Raw genomic sequence first — 16,196 nt, forward strand, 5'->3', positions numbered from 1 at the left:
GATGATTCTTTCCAAACAAGGGCAGAGTTACAGGAGACACATCAGCAGAGTTTCAGAGCTATATAAAAACCTTTTAGCTCAAAAGTAAAAGTAAGACGTGATTTTCTTGAGTTTGCTACTCTGGCTGGTGGGATGGCTGCATCCTAGTGTGTGCAAACATCTTCTGTACGTCTACTGTCTCATGCCGAGAGGCCGAGATGAGGTACATGTAGTTTAACATTCATGGTGGTTTTTAGATCTCTGCTCTAAATGCGAGAAGGAAACAGCTACGAAGTAATTTAGAGGTTTTTCTTTAACTTGGAACCTGATTTTAGAACAGTTCTAACTCGGAGTGTGTCTAGTTTATGTTTAGTGTGGCAGGAATTCAGTTAAAATTTTATTTTAGCTGCATTACACCTTTCAGCTCAGTGACATTCAACACAGACTGAAACCTCCCTTTCCATCGACTGTCAGAACACAGCAAGTTGTGTGTGAGGGTGTGTGTTTTGTGTGTAAGACCACCCTGTGATGGATTCACTGCAGGTAACAGCCAGCTCGCAGGGGAGGGAAGCCGCTGTGTCCCCGATGGCCATCACAGCTGAGAGCGTAACCTCGGCAACCACCACGCAAGTTACCAAGGTAAAGCCATACCTGTTTCCATGGTTACAGCTTAATTGTTGGAGCTTGTTCCGAACGCATCGGTCGGTGTGTTTTATAGTTCTACGTTTATAAATGTAGAACAATCCTGGTTCCAAAAGCACAATCCTGGTTCCTGATGTGATTCTGTTCCACAGACTGTGAAAGGGGGCTACTCAGAGACCAGAATAGAAAAGAGGATTATAATCACAGGGGATGATGATGTAGACCAGCATCAGGTGAGGAAGAGCGTCATAGAAACACTGGTGCAGAATAACTGGAGCCTGATATGCCACAACCATGATTGTTCTTCTGATCCAGGCGCTCGCCATGGCGATCCAGGAGGCCAAACAGCAGCATCCTGACATGCTGGTGACTAAAGCAGTGGTTATCAGGGAAACCGAGTCTCCAACAGAGGAGCTGCGGCTGAAAGCAGAGGTGCACAGCAACACGGGCATGTGAATGAACTGCATGTTATTATACTTTATTATTCTGAGCATGAACTGATCAATTACCAGGAGAAGAACTTCGGCCTATCGACCAGTTGACTGGGGAATTAGATAAATGTCCCAACAGAAATGCCACCCTGTCTCACTCCTGACTTTTCAGGATCTTTCATGATGTTTTCTCCTGGCTGTAAAGCGTCTTGAGATGGTATTGAGATGGATTTGACGCTGTATAAATAAAGTTGAATTGAACTGAACTGAGTTGAACTGAATTGAATTGAAACAGGCATCATTAAACTGCAGCAGGATGTTCTCCGCATCTATGGTACAGTCACCAGACTTGTCACCATGGTAACCAGATAGCTCAGGAGAAGCTGTTGCAGTCTGGCCTTTACCAGAATAAAAGGATGGATTTTGGTCTGAACCATGATTATTTAGACCATGGAGCACACTGGATTATCAATGATTATCAATGATTATTAATGATTACCAATGATCTGTTTTAATAGCTAATCTATCTTGATAAATAAGATGCATTCTACCATTGTCAGGGATAATTCTGATGCCAACTGGCTGCAATATTTTCATAAATATGTAGTTCAGCAACCTAAATCATTGTCATATCACTCTGTTACGGGTGTCACCATAGCAACGCATTAATGACTGGTTCCGCTGACTTATGACAGGCGAACGAGAGAAACGCGCTGTAATTTAACAATGGTTATTTGGCACAAAAACCATCAAGGCCAACATAAAATAATTCCTATGATTTTGCATATTTAGCAAAGAAATAAACGTTTGTTATAAAATGTTTACTGGGTGGGATCCAAGCATTCCCAGTACACGGTTTTAATGCACAACGCGGAGTCTGGAACACCACGACCCGCAGTGGAGCTAATGGACGGTTTTAATGCACAGCACAAAGTCTAGAACACCACGACCCGCAGCGGAGTTAATGGACGGTTTTAATGCACAACGCGGAGTCTAGAACACCACGACCCGCAGCGGAGTTAATGGACGGTTTTAATGCACAACGCGGAGTCTAGAACACCACAACCCGCAGCGGAGTTAATGGACGGTTTTAATGCACAACGCGGAGTCTAGAATACCACAACCCGCAGCGGACTTAAGGGACAGTTTTAATGCACAACGCGGAGTCTAGAACACCACAACCCGCAGAGGAGTTAATGGACGGTTTTAATGCACAGCACAGAGTCTAGAACACCACAACCCGTAGCAGAGTTAATGGATGGTTTTAATGCACAGCACAGAGTCTAGAACACCACAACCCGTAGCAGAGTTAATGGATGGTTTTAATGCACAGCACAGAGTCTAGAACACCACAACCCGTAGCAGAGTTAATGGATGGTTTTAATGCACAGCACAGAGTCTAGAACACCACAACCCGCAGCAGAGTTAATGGATGGTTTTAATGCACAACATGGAGTCTAGAACACCACAACCCGTAGCGGAGTTAATGGACGGTTTTAATGCATGGACCCTACGTACGGTATTAGCTGTAATTGTTACCGAATGCTCTTCACCGTGGTACGGAAGCGATCTGGTTCTCAGGAAAAGTTTGGCTTGTGTGTTGGCCCCCCTACACGCCCCACTCCAGTGCGCTGGCTGCCTCTTGTGTCCCCACCGTGATGTTGGCTTCATAGCCTACAAGCACATTTTGACACATTTTTGAGCGCTGTGTACAACATAAAATCTGATCAGGTTCAGTAATGACAACCAGAATTTATTTATAGATAAGGCACACCAGATCATAAAGTGCACTGTTGATTTTTGAGAAAACTGAAGTATTTTAGGTGCACTTTAAAGAAATACAGTATTATGGTAATTTTGGTGGCTACATTAAATCAGGCTAATAATTTCATTCCTCACCGTTCGTCTAACCGTGAAAGTTGGATTGTGTTTGTCTTCATATGACAGGATGCAAACTTAGATTTTGGCAGGACACTAGAGTTGGGTATGCGCATATGTTGTGAAATATGAGAAACTCTATTCACCCACATGTTTTCTGTACCAGTTTAAGTGAGAGTACCCAGAGAAAGCCCACGTTGCACAATGAGAACATGGAAACTCTCCAAAGACAAAACCAGCGAGGTCCAAACCAGGAAGCGTCTTGCAACAGTGCAGAGCACCACATCACCGTGCAGCTTTCTGAGACAAGTTAGGAGAGATAATGTGCAGAAAAAGGAAACAGGACTTAAAATGATGACAATAGATAAAATGGAGAGAAGCATCCATTATCCAGTATCAATAAGACACAAACTGGTAAATTTAGCCAACAGACCAAAAGCACCAAAGACAATGAAACCTAAACAAAGCAGACTTACTAACAGTTTCTATCTGTTCTGTGGTCTTGTTGCAGTCCTGATTGATTGTGGGGGCTTCTGAGACGGCGAAGGGAGGGATCCTTCTCCTGCCCTACCAAGCAGCGCCTCATCAACCCGATAAGAGGACCCTCTAACCCACTGTGTACACATCCACACCAGAACAAACTGCGTCCCATCAAGCAGTAGACCTCCACTCCCGTCCCTTTAGACAAACCAACTGTGACTCGGGCTCTGACCCAGACCGGCCTACTGTCCTGACCCGGACCATTCTGTCCTGGTCTGGACCATTCCAGCCCCCAAACTACTGTGGAATCAGGAAGTATCTTCAAATGGATGGTTCAACGCTGAATCCAGTTTTTGCTTGTTTGAACCAGCGAGGAGCCCACGTCACAGAAATGATTTCTTCCTCTTTAAATGTCTCAAACATCTTCTCTGTGCTACTGACTATATATGTATATATATATATATATATATATATATATATATATACATATATATATATATATATATATATATATATATATATATATATATACATACATGTTATGTATAAAATATATATAACAATAGGAAACAATAGGAAAGGAGGATTGAGACATTGCTGGTGGTGGTGAAGAGGTGCCAAAATGTAAGAGGCTGCCTTTTTGCTCATTGTTGTCGCCTCCTGGCTGTGACTCCTTCAGTTTAATCAACTGCTGTCTTACTAGCTTTTTACATTTTTATCTATAGAGGATCTAATTTATGTTCAGTGTTTGCCTGTTAATGAAAATGTATAATATCAGATTATTATAATCTGCATGATCAACTTAATATTAGCAGAGGGAATGAAAAAAAAACAATCAAACATTATAATAATTATGATGGATGTTAGCACCCAGTTGGAAGGTATATATATGTATATATATATATATATATATATATATATATATATATATATATATATATATATATATATATATATATATATATATATATATATATATATATATACACACATATATATATATACATGTATGACACTGACAAGACTGTAGTGGACTTCTGGACCTGGTCCCAGCCTCCTATAAACACACACACCACCGTCTCACATCAATGTTCCAGTTTTGTTTTGGTGAAAGAGAAGTCATGCTGGTCACGCTTCCTGAGCACAGTCAGGATTTTTAGAGGAATTTTAGTAGAAATACTATGTGTACTAAGTTTCACAAATGTAATGTTATGTTTTTACTTTTTACTTGACTTTACTGAAACAGAATTTAGTTGTTATTCTTGTGTTTTAGGACATTTTGGTGTAAATGTGTGAGGATAGCTACACTGCAGAGCTTTCAGTTAATCACAGACCCCACGAAGAATTTTTCTCTTTGCAAATGTGCATTTTGTTGTAATTTAGGGAACTGTAATATTTTAATCATTCCTTAATCCTTATTATACTGAGTTGTTAGCACAAGCGTGAACACAAGTGAAATATTTCATCACCATATGAGAGTTAATTAGATGAAGATCGTTCACAATTGTCAAAGCTAAAACTGAGCTATATCATAGGATTGTTAACATATTTTGGAAAATTTGGATGAAATAGTCACAGTTTTCTCTGATTTTAACTGCTTCTTTAATCAGGATAGCTTCTTGGAAAGCAAATTTGAGGGCTTCACTTGCATAAATTGTTAAACTACACAAGCATGAAGTAAATGCAGCAACACCACAATGTTACTGAGACCAGTGTGTTCGAAGAGTCTGTATATTTACACAGCATTTTATATATAATATTGCATCTGTTGAATTGACATTTTCATGTAGACCGCCTTCATCTAGAAGTTCTTAAGCAGACAGATAAATTATTCACACACTTTGTAAATCAATTGTCTACAAGTGCTAACTATATTTGGCTTTGTTCTGTTAGCACAAAATATGTTTATTTAATTTGTTAAGAGGATATTTTGTTATTTTAAAGGGACTTGTTTTAATTACATTAATCTTTGACCTTTTATGACTAGTAGGTGTCTTATTAGTGCTGGATGACTTTCAGTTTGGAAAACTGTATGGGGAGGCAAGCTAGCTGCTGTTAGCAGAAGCTAACAGCTAAAAGAGGCAGGAATTAAGTTAAAAGCTGTTGCAATGCAGAGAAAATGTAGCAACAAAGTGAATAACTGTATAATCTACAACACATCATTATTTAAACTGCTTGATGGATTTTTGATGCAGGAAATCAACACTTTCATTGTGCTTGTTCTTAGCAGCAGTTAGTAAGCTAGTCAGGAATGGGATTTTGTTAATTAGGTCTTTGGAATGAGAAAACCCAGACTGCAGATAAAGCAGTTAGGAAAATGAATGAATGAAAGAAGTCCAGACTGCTAGAATACCACAGAACACAACTCCACTAAAAAGCAAACTATCAGGAATCTGAAGGGTGGAATAATAATAGCGAGTGGGTTTGTTACTGTCAACACCACTTTTTACATTCCTCGGATTATTTGTAATATAAAAATATTGATTGTGACGGTGATGTTTGAAGGTGTTGACATGCAATGCCTGAAAAGTTCAAAACCACAAGATTAACGTGAGGATTATTTTGTTGGATTGTGTTATGATGTAATGTGTACTTACAAGAAAAGGTGAAGGTGAACTTTCCCTCTCTGACAGAGCAGATGGCGATGCAATCCATCCGCAGATGGCGTTATGAGTGACCTTTAATCCTACACTATGCATCACTTATTAGTCATAAGGTCCGTTCTGATGCTCCCATGTTAGTCTTGTTGCAGTCATTGAGGAATCCGTGCTTCTGTTAACTGAGGCAGTGAAGTTCACTGCTTGTGAGATTTGCAATAAGCAGCCATTATTTGTATCCTCTGTCCTCGAAAGGGAGAAAACTGTGAACTGTCCTGTACTGATGCATAACCAAACCCAGAGTTGTAGAAAGAAATTTAAAGAAGCTTTTCCAACACGTGTGAAACGGCCTCGTCGCCCTCATTGTCGAATCCTCCCGTCCCCTGACTGGAAACTGTCAACCTGCTGTGGAAATGTGTCTGTGGAGACGAGAGATTCTGAAACTGCTGATTCGCTCCTATTTTGTTTCTTATGTTTAGTTCTATTTTATGTTTTCTGGTCATATGACACTGGATTGTTGTAAAGGCACTAGTTTGCGATGCTAGCAGCAAATGTTCTGTAAAACTACTGGGAATGAAAGTGTTTCCTGCTGTTGAACTGGAGGCGTTAAACTACTGAAGGTAGGGGGAGAGAATCTGCAGGGCAAGCGCTGAGTTAAAGGATGAATTTATTTATGACCTTTATGACACTTCTGCGAGTTATGTAAGAGCAGAGGAAAATCTAGAAGAAACAGCAGTGCAATAGAGATGAGAACACAAAAGGGTGCCTTAAGTTCTGAGTTCAGGTCATTGAAGCAGAAGCAGCATTTATCAGAGCTCCGGTGAAAGCGCCAGGACATCACAGCGGAAGATGAGCTGCTTGTCCCCAGTCAGATGAAAATATTGGTTGGCCCTGAGCTGAAAGCAGCGCAGTATGGATTATGGTTATGAGTTTTCTGTTCCTCTGTGAAGGCCATCAAAGTGTCCTGCTGTGAAGCCTCCACCTTCCTCATCATCCTCCTCGTGCTCGATGGTGTGTATGTGCTGTATTTGCATTCAGTTTAAATGGAAAACATACCTGCATAAATAAATGTCTCAGTATGATTCAAACAGTCTCTGCTTTGTGAAGAAATTAAATAAAACACACAAACAAGGTGAACTGTTTTTTCCCATAGAATTTATACATTATCATGTTTCTATTAGAGTGACTGATGTAGTAAAAGCTAGTACAAAGGAAAATACTCTGTTATACTGCCATCCTGTGGCTAAATGACTCTTATATATGAAATGTTGCAGAGAAGTCATCTCTGAGCTTTTAGTGCCATCTGGTGCATTTCTGAGAGATTTACAGCACGACTGAAACTGAAAGTGTGAATGATGTGCTGCATGATGGAGATGAAGAATTCAGCATCATTCTTCACCTAAAAGCAACTAAAACACCACGATGCTTCAATACTGTGGAAAAACTACAGCAGCAATAACTATAATGTTACTAGTGTTATGATTCACAATATTTTAATTTTTACTGTATTTATTTTATTTGACTTTTATGTTTTTTCAACATTGTATTCATAATGATAATAATAATAGTAATAGTAACAATAATAATAATAATATTATTAATAATAATAATAATAATAATAATAATGATGATGATAATAGTAATAATAACTCCCCAGTGTTTTTATCAGTGTTCTTTAAAGAAATGTTGAAAATGTCTTGTGGGATGTACAGCATTAAACCCTTTTAAGTGGCATGATGTTTAGATCATTTCCAGCCAGTCATGATCTTCTGGTTTGCTTGTAAAGCAGATGTTGTGATCATGTTCCTCCACAGCTTTATCTTCTACAGGGAACATCACTGAGTGCAGGGATTATGGTTCATGATAAATACTTTGCAGTTTGGTAAAGAATGAGGAGGCAGAGTGGGACAGACAATGAAGGAATAGTAATTAAATAAAAGAATATATTTATTACAGGCCTGTTCCTGATGTTAAGATTTCAGCTTTGGTTTGGGTTAAAATGGTTTCATTCAGCTCTCATTTACTTCCTACCCCTGCTCGCGTTGGCCAGCCACTCTGAGCGTATGCTCCCTGGCTTCTCTAAACTCTCCACCAGACTGGAAGTATGGCCAGTAATCATCCCTCACTGATCCCTGCTGACTCCTTGCAGAAGACTCGGTAGTGGGCACCTGTCATGGTAGTAACACATCTCTGGTAGTTTTCTGACCTGGCAGCAGTCACACGGCGCGACACGGCAGGTTTGTGTGTTATATGTGTAGCTGGTAAATTACCTTGTTTCTGCTGGGATTTTATCCTCTGTCCACATTAATCATGGTAAATACAGGAGATCATATCACTGCATTATTTTCTGTTTGTCTCATACCTGCATTAAAAGCAGCCAACCCCTCATCCTGCTTTAGTGGCTGCAAACAAAACATTTCTGATTTAATTAACAGCTTTGACATCAGCGGGGAAATTCCTTTAAGTATCTTGAACGTGTGCAGATAAAATATTGTGATTAATATGTGTGTATATATATATATGTATATATATATATATATATATATATATATATATATATATATATATATGTATGTATGTATTTTTTATTGATTTGCAAAAAGCATTTGATGTAATAAATCACAAACGGCTATTGTGGAAACTGAATAAATATGGAATGAGAGGGATCGCCAATAAATGGATCACCAGTTATTTAGAAAATAGAAAACAATATGTTCAAATTAATGATGCAGAATCACATTTGTGTGACATAAATTGGGGGGTACCTCAAGGTTCAATTTTGGGTCCGATTTTGTTTACATTTTATATGAATGATTTTCCAAATGCATCAAAACTATTACAGAGTATATTGTTTGCGGATGATACCACACTATTCTATTCAGGGCAAAACATGCAGGTAATAATGAAAGTCATAAATGATGAACCCAAAAAAATAAAGCTTTGGTTCGATCAAAATAAATTAGATTTAAATCTAAAAAAACTAATTTTATTCTGTTCAATGACAAAAAGAAAAATATAGATATATCTATAAAAATCGATGGGATGGAAATTCAAAGGGTGCAGGAAACAAAGTTTTTAGGAATTATTATTGATGAGGATCTCAGTTGGAAGCCATATATAAATTTTACTAAAGAAAAAATAGCTAAATCCAGTGTTACATAAAGTTAAACCCTTTCTGAATCATTCAGCTTTACTCTCTTTATATAATACACCGATTATACCATATCTAACTTATTGTGTAGAAATTTGGGGAACGACCTGTAAAACATAAACACAGCCTCTGTTCATCCTGCAAAAAGGGCTTTGAGAACTATCAACAATAGTAGATATAGTGATCCATCAATCCCACTGTTTATAAAATGTAATTTAATAAAATTCTATGATAGAGTAATTTGTAGTATTCTTCAGGTATTGTATAAAGCAAACAGGAACATGTTGCCAGTAAACATACAAGAAAGATTTGAAACAAAAAAAAGTCGTTATGATTTGAAAGGAACTGACATATTTAAAAAACCTTCATAACAAAAATAATAGAACAAATTGTTACTGTAAAAGGAATAAATTTATGGAATGAGCTTCAAAAAGAAGTGAAAGAATTGGGAACAGTCAATGTGTTTAAGAAAAGCATAAAAAGAACAATATTAAAGACTTACGAAGAGTTACAGGCATAATGTGAATTACTTTGAGTAATTATGATGGTGTTAAATTTTGAATATCTGTAAATGCTTTCAAAACTATTCAAAGAAAGGAATGTAATGGGTATTTAATGCAAATTTTGGAACAACTGGATGTTATATGTGAATATTGTTAAATGGATGATCATGAAATTAAGGGGCAGATATCATAAGATTGCTCTTCTTTCTGCTCCTTTTCATTCAAGCCAGTCTTATTTTGTATTTATTTTTATGTTGTTTTGAATGAAATAAATAAAAATGAAATGAAATTAATATGATATTGTGGCGCTGCTGCAGATCTTTTTGCTTATACTTCGATGCATCCATGCATTTGGTAGTTAATGACTACCAACCCTTCACTACTTGTAGTGAGTTGTGGAATACTTTGCACTACGTTGGGTACAACATCTGCATTTGGCCTGCAGTGCAGTGTGCGTGTGCAAATGTCAAGCCTTTCAGCTGTTTGTCCTCATTTATAGCAGGAAAATGAGCTGCTGGTTTTTGCCTCTCTTGGCCTGGATATTTAGTTTCAAGACTTCTTCATCTGCAGGTCGTTTCCTGCTTCGTGTCTCAAAGTTTCTGATTGGCTCGTCTTGATAACCTTCATGCTACTGGATGTTTTTGCTTCTTCTGGATCTTTTTAAGGAGGTATGGAAAGAATGATTTTTGATCATGAAACCTGGAAGAGTTCTATGCAAAGCAGCTGGAAAACTACAGGTCTATTGCCGTAACATAACATCATGAGATTCAGTGAAACTGATGATGCTGAGTCATTTCCAATGAGCATAATGTATTATGTGTTCTGATCAGGCAGTGTGTTAGTGCTCCTACATGTCACAGAGGCTGATGTGTATTAATGAACCGACAGCTTGGCATTGTTCTATAAACCAATTATCTTTATTCACACAGTATAAACAACAAACAGCAACAGATCGAACCCTCCTTAGAGCGTATATGGACGGTAGACCCAGTACATCTCAGAGGGACTGGCTGAGACAGAAGCCAAGACACAGGACTTATAATGATTCAGGGTACACATACAGCATACACAGACCTATCATATGCACGAACCTTGCATGTTCCTAAAGCCATTCAGTCGGTTTGCGGATGAACAGAAGAGAGAGGACAAAGTACAGTCATGCTGAGCAACAGTTAGCTACAGTATGAAACAGAGTCGTTACATAAAAACCAAGTAAATCATCTCTTTACAAAGATTCTTTTATATAAATGATTTGAAGTGTACAAAACAGTATATTACACATCTCTTAATGTATGATTCTGAGCAAAACCCAGTAGCCTACAGTACACTTCCCTTCAAAGTACTACAAACTACTTAACTGGATTACAAGCTACATATGGACTGCAGTGTACGCGGGGTGGCACCGCAGTCCCACATGGCATCAGGAGACTATGGGAAAGGAAAAGATCAGCAGCAGCATCTTTGATTAAGAACACACACCTAGAAAATGCACCATGCCTCATATATTGCCGATATCCCATTAGGAACAGCAAAGTGCCATTCAGACTAATCACAGCAGTGGATGCTGGCCCCCCACCATACCTAGTTTCTATTGTTCCAGCAGCATGTAAACATCGTCGCGGCTGCTTCGCAGGTCTATGTTTCTAATGTTTTTGACATACATATGATAAGTTAAGGCTCTTTATAAGGACCTGAGGATTTTGAACATATGATGAGGCACACAGAAGGCGAAGAATAGCTCCACTTCACAGGGCTAACTGAAGAAAGGGGGCATGAGAGAGCCGTGAGGTCTGACCACCAGTGCAGGTCAGTGGCCAAGGTGAAGGAACCCAGGAGAGAAGCTCTCCACAACAGCCTGCTGCTTTTTGGCATATGGATGCCTTTCAACCACTTTTGCTCACCTTCTTGTCTTGATTTTGCAAAAAGTGGCACCAAAAACACGGCTTGCTCGGACCCAGTATGACGACCCGTTCGTGTCCTGAACCAGCTAATCATTCCTCTGTCCATATCGATGCTACAGCGGGGAGCTGAGGCCAAACAGTTCGTTCCAAGGTTTAATGCATGAACATTGTCCCAGAAACCAACCGTGGGAGGAGAGCTGCTTCATTATGTCCAGTGTTGGAGGTTACATGTTCCAAAGCACAAAGTAACACGTGTTACACCTGTTACATGTGTTACACATGTTACATGTATTACACATGTTACATGTGTTACATGTATTACACATGTTAAATGTGTTCCACCTGTTACATGTGTTACATGTATTACACATGTTACACGTGTAGTACATGTGTTACATGTATTACACATGTTACACGTGTAGTACATGTGTTACATGTATTACACATGTTACGTGTGTTACACCTGTTACATGTGTTACATGTATTACACAGGTTACAAGTGTTACACGTTACATGTGTTAGATGTGTTACACAGGTTACATGTGTTACACCTGTTACATGTGTTACATGTATTACACATGTTACATGTGTGACACCAGTTCGTTCCAAGGTTTAATGCATGAACATTGTCCCAGAAACCAACCGCGGGAGGAGAGCTGCTTCATTATGTCCAGTGTTGGAGGTTACATGTTCCAAAGCACAAAGTAACACGTGTTACACCTGTTACATGTGTGACATGTGTGACATGTGTTACACATGTTACATGTGTTACATGTGTTATACCTGTTACATGTGTTATATTTATTACACATGTTACATGTGTTACACCTGTTACATGTGTTACACTTGTTATATGTGTTACATGTATTACACGTTACATGTTTTACACCTGTTACATGTATTACATGTATTATACATGTTACATGTGTTACATGTATTACACCTGTTACACGTGGTACACCTGTTACATGTGTTACATGTATTACACCTGTTACACATGTAACACCTGTTACGTGTGTTACATGTATTACACATATTACATGTTACATGTATTACACATGTTACATGTGTTACACCTGTTCCATGTGTTACATGTATTACACATATTACATGTTACATGTATTACACATGTTACATGTGTTACACCTGTTCCATGTGTTACATGTATTACATCTGTTACAGGTGTTAAATGTATTACACATGTTACATGTGCTACATGTGTAATACATGTGTTACACCTGTTACACGTGTTGCAGGTATTACACATGTTACATGTATTACACCTGTTACATGTTTTATACTGTTACATGTGTTATACTGTTACATGTGTTACACCTGTTACATGTGTTACATCTATTACACATGTTACATGTGTTACACCTGTTACATGTGTTACGTGTATTACACATGTGACATGTGTAACATGTATTACACATGTTACACGTGTTACACCTGTTACATGTGTTACACGTGTTACATGTGTTACGTGTATTACACATGTTACACGTGTAACATGTGTTCCAGTAACACATCAATAAGTATCAATGAGAAAATGACTTCTCTTTATTCTAGTAAGCTGCGTTCGTGTGAAGTTCTGACCTGTAGTGTAGGATTGTGTGTGTGTCCTCGCCTGGACACGTTGCCATCGAGATGGATGTGAGTGAGGTAACTGGTCGAGTCTCCACTTCTAGACTTCATAGATTTAAATAAGAAGGTTTAGAAGTCGCTGAAGTTTTTATTCTACTGAAACTCTTTCATTTGACTTTCCAGATGAGTGGAAGGAAACTCCTGTCTGATATATCAGCTGATCAGTCTGATCGATCAGCTGCTGTGTGAGACCACTCCACTATCAGAGATCTGACTACACTGACATGCACAACCTAGAGAAGATGACCAATCACTGAGTCCCCCCCACCGGGAAGTCACTAAAATTTAGAAGAAACTCTCTAAAACCAAACGTTTCCATCGCCATGGGAACCGAACGTAGAGAGTGCTGGAAAATCCAAATCAGTGTTGAGGTGATAAAAAGTGGTGCCGCTCGTATGTCTGATGAGTTTTCAACACTATAACACTGTAGAAAGCTCAGAGATCCAGGAATAGCATCATAGAGACACTTTAAGTTATTACTTTTTTGAGAACCGACTCCAACTCTCATTATACTGCATTTTAGTTTCGTACACTAATAGTGCAAATGGCTTCCCTTTTTACACAGGAACAGGTCAGATCATACAGTTATTCAGTATTGCATGCTGAGCTGCTTCTGCAGCATGCGGCTGCCCACTTTATAGAACAAAGTCCAGGCAGCTATCAGCTAGCTTCTGCTGCCCTGGTCTGAACAAACGGCCACTAACTAAAGTAGCTAGCCTTAGCTAGGTAAAGCTAACTGCCAGACTTCTTATTGCTCATTTTTCCCAGAGTCTGGCATTATGGAAAAGGCGAAAGTCTTACTGGGAGCCAAAGTTTACCCACCATGTACCCACGCTAAAGCACTAGAACTGTTTAAACCTTATCAAAGGTATTGTATTGCAGGAATGGACTAAAGCCTCATGTTAAGGGTGAGCTTCTGAGGGCCTTTTAGCATCTCTCATAGTGTAGCCATGTTATGGGCAAAAGGAATGATTAGCACATTGATCTGTAATGATCAAAATTCCAACTCTTATTTTGTAATTGGTGCCAACATAAGATGGAGGTTTATATTCAGCATTTGCAGCAGATTGATAGTTAGTAGAAATTGTGCCCCTAATTAACCAAATCCCATCTAAACGGACTTCAGCGGCTTGCTTTGTTTGCACTGTTGAGACGGTTTGCAGTGCTATAAAGCGTTAGCATATGTACGCTAATGCTACTCATCTCACACTTGGTGACAGATGTCCACTAGTGCTACCAACACCAAAGCTGTCTTTGGGTAAAATATCTGAAAATAGTGCAGAAATAAAAATGTAGAGATGTACTGGGTAGCAGTTCATTCACATGAGTGAAAAAGGTTTACTGTTTTACTTTAAAAGAGGAAAAGTGCGCTGCCTGCAAATCGGAAAACTGATGACATTCGCCATGCATTGAAATGTTCTAACCCAATAAACCCAGGCCGACTTTAGACACACTGAGAAAAACAAAACCTATAAAAGCTCAACATGTCATACAAAAAGATGCATATAAGACATTTTTCTCTTATGAAAGCTGCTTTGGTAACGACATAGTCACGACATCGGTCAATCGTCTTTACCTGGCCTGGGTGCTGAAGGGGAATCCACATTTGCCACCTCTGTGACCTACTTTGACTTTTTTTTCCCACCAGCGTCTTCCCTCTGCCTCTAAAATCTAAATGAATGGATCTCGTTACACCAGAGTGGGCTGTGTTTGCGTTCTGTTGGAGAGCTGTCTCCACATCAGATGCAACGTCTGCTGGGAGCCGTTTGTCATAAAGATGTCCGTGCCGTGAAAGACAGCGCTATTGTGCTGAGGGCTGATAGAGTGGAGACCTTGGACGCTGAGCCGACGGCGTTGGGGCCTGAAAAAGATGGAGGCTGTTAGTGGAAGAAACACTTTAAAACAAATCCATCTGCCGTGGGAATTTTGAGCTTAAAGGGTGCGTTCACATCAGGACAATCAGACTCGGTGTGGTTCGGGACTTGGCTCAGCTGTAGGGGGGTGTATCCATAGGGACTGAGACCGTGTTCACGCTGCACTTTGGTCAAACCAATCAAACCATCAGAGTAATATCTCCCCATTCAGAGGTGGCGCTGCACTAGTATTTAGCAGAAGAGAGGACCAGACCGGCGTGAAGAAGAAAACTCTGTTTCCTCCACCTGCCAGTTAAACATGGAGACCAAACTATGGCTGTTTTGGGTTTTTATTGTGTCTTATGCAAGTATCCTGCAGAAATCCACTGCAACAATGGACGCAGTATGAACACCAGACGAGACAGAGGAGCCTTAACGCCATCGCTATGGATTTACCCACAATGCAATGCTACGCCACATGCAGGAAGGGACTGGTTTGTAGTCCGCTTCCTGTATTTGGTCTGCTTGAAACGGACTGAGACCTGTGGTTGTAGACGGATCGAGTCCGATTGTTTGGTCTGAATCAGAATTTGTTTGGTACGTTCACATTTCCCCAAACGAAGCGACTTTCCGAGCAAATGGACCGAAAGCCGGACAGAAAGCCCGATGTGAACGTGTTCGTAGTTTTAGTTTTCTAAAGATGTGGAATGTTACGTTCAACATTAGACTGACCACAGTAATGATGTGGAGATATCATGAGTCTGGCTAAAAGGAAAGGATGGGTGGTGGAAAGAAGGGATGGATGGATGGGTGAACAGATGAGAGGAGAGGATGGAGGAGTGAAGGGAAAGATGAGCAGCCAGGCGGGAGAAGGGATGGATGGACGGATGGATGAGGGCAGGAACAGGGAAGATGGGGTGAGGGACGGAGGTGAAGAGAGCGGGGAGGAAAAAGCAGGCTGAGGACGCCTGACCAGGTGATCCCAGTGATCCTGCTCCTGAAAGTGAAGGTTAACACCAGGAGGAGTGACATCACCTTCCCTGAACAGACTGTTTGTGTTTCACGTGAAGCTTTGGGATCACGGTGCAACACAGAGGCTGTTATTACCACTGCTGGATGCAGCACGTTATTTTC

The 16,196-nt window shown here is 39.7% G+C and overlaps 3 protein-coding genes across 3 annotated transcripts in view; 2 read left to right on the forward strand and 1 right to left on the reverse strand.

Moving 5' to 3' along the window:
• LOC306757715 (uncharacterized protein) overlaps window positions 1–1,077 on the forward strand; it is a gene marked incomplete at its 3' end in the record, with an annotated part of 62,601 nt that extends 61,524 nt beyond the window's left edge. The window contains exons 19-21 of the mRNA XM_079242841.1: window positions 523–618; window positions 774–854; window positions 937–1,077. Coding sequence (XP_079098967.1) covers window positions 523–618; window positions 774–854; window positions 937–1,077 — 318 coding nt within the window. The remainder of the gene's footprint in view (window positions 1–522; window positions 619–773; window positions 855–936) is intronic.
• rpn2 (ribophorin II) overlaps window positions 1–15,397 on the forward strand; it is a 265,425-nt gene extending 250,028 nt beyond the window's left edge. The window contains exon 19 of the transcript XR_013771359.1: window positions 15,297–15,397. The gene's annotated coding sequence lies outside the window, so the exon portion shown is untranslated. The remainder of the gene's footprint in view (window positions 1–15,296) is intronic.
• LOC306757794 (contactin-4-like) overlaps window positions 14,979–16,196 on the reverse strand; it is a gene marked incomplete at both ends in the record, with an annotated part of 220,075 nt that continues 218,857 nt past the window's right edge. The window contains one exon of the mRNA XM_079242929.1: window positions 14,979–15,070. Within this exon, the coding sequence (XP_079099055.1) occupies window positions 14,979–15,070 (92 nt within the window). The remainder of the gene's footprint in view (window positions 15,071–16,196) is intronic.

Source organism: Telmatherina bonti, assembly GCF_933228915.1.
Source record: "Telmatherina bonti genome assembly, chromosome: 6".
Classification (NCBI taxonomy): domain Eukaryota; kingdom Metazoa; phylum Chordata; class Actinopteri; order Atheriniformes; family Telmatherinidae; genus Telmatherina; species Telmatherina bonti.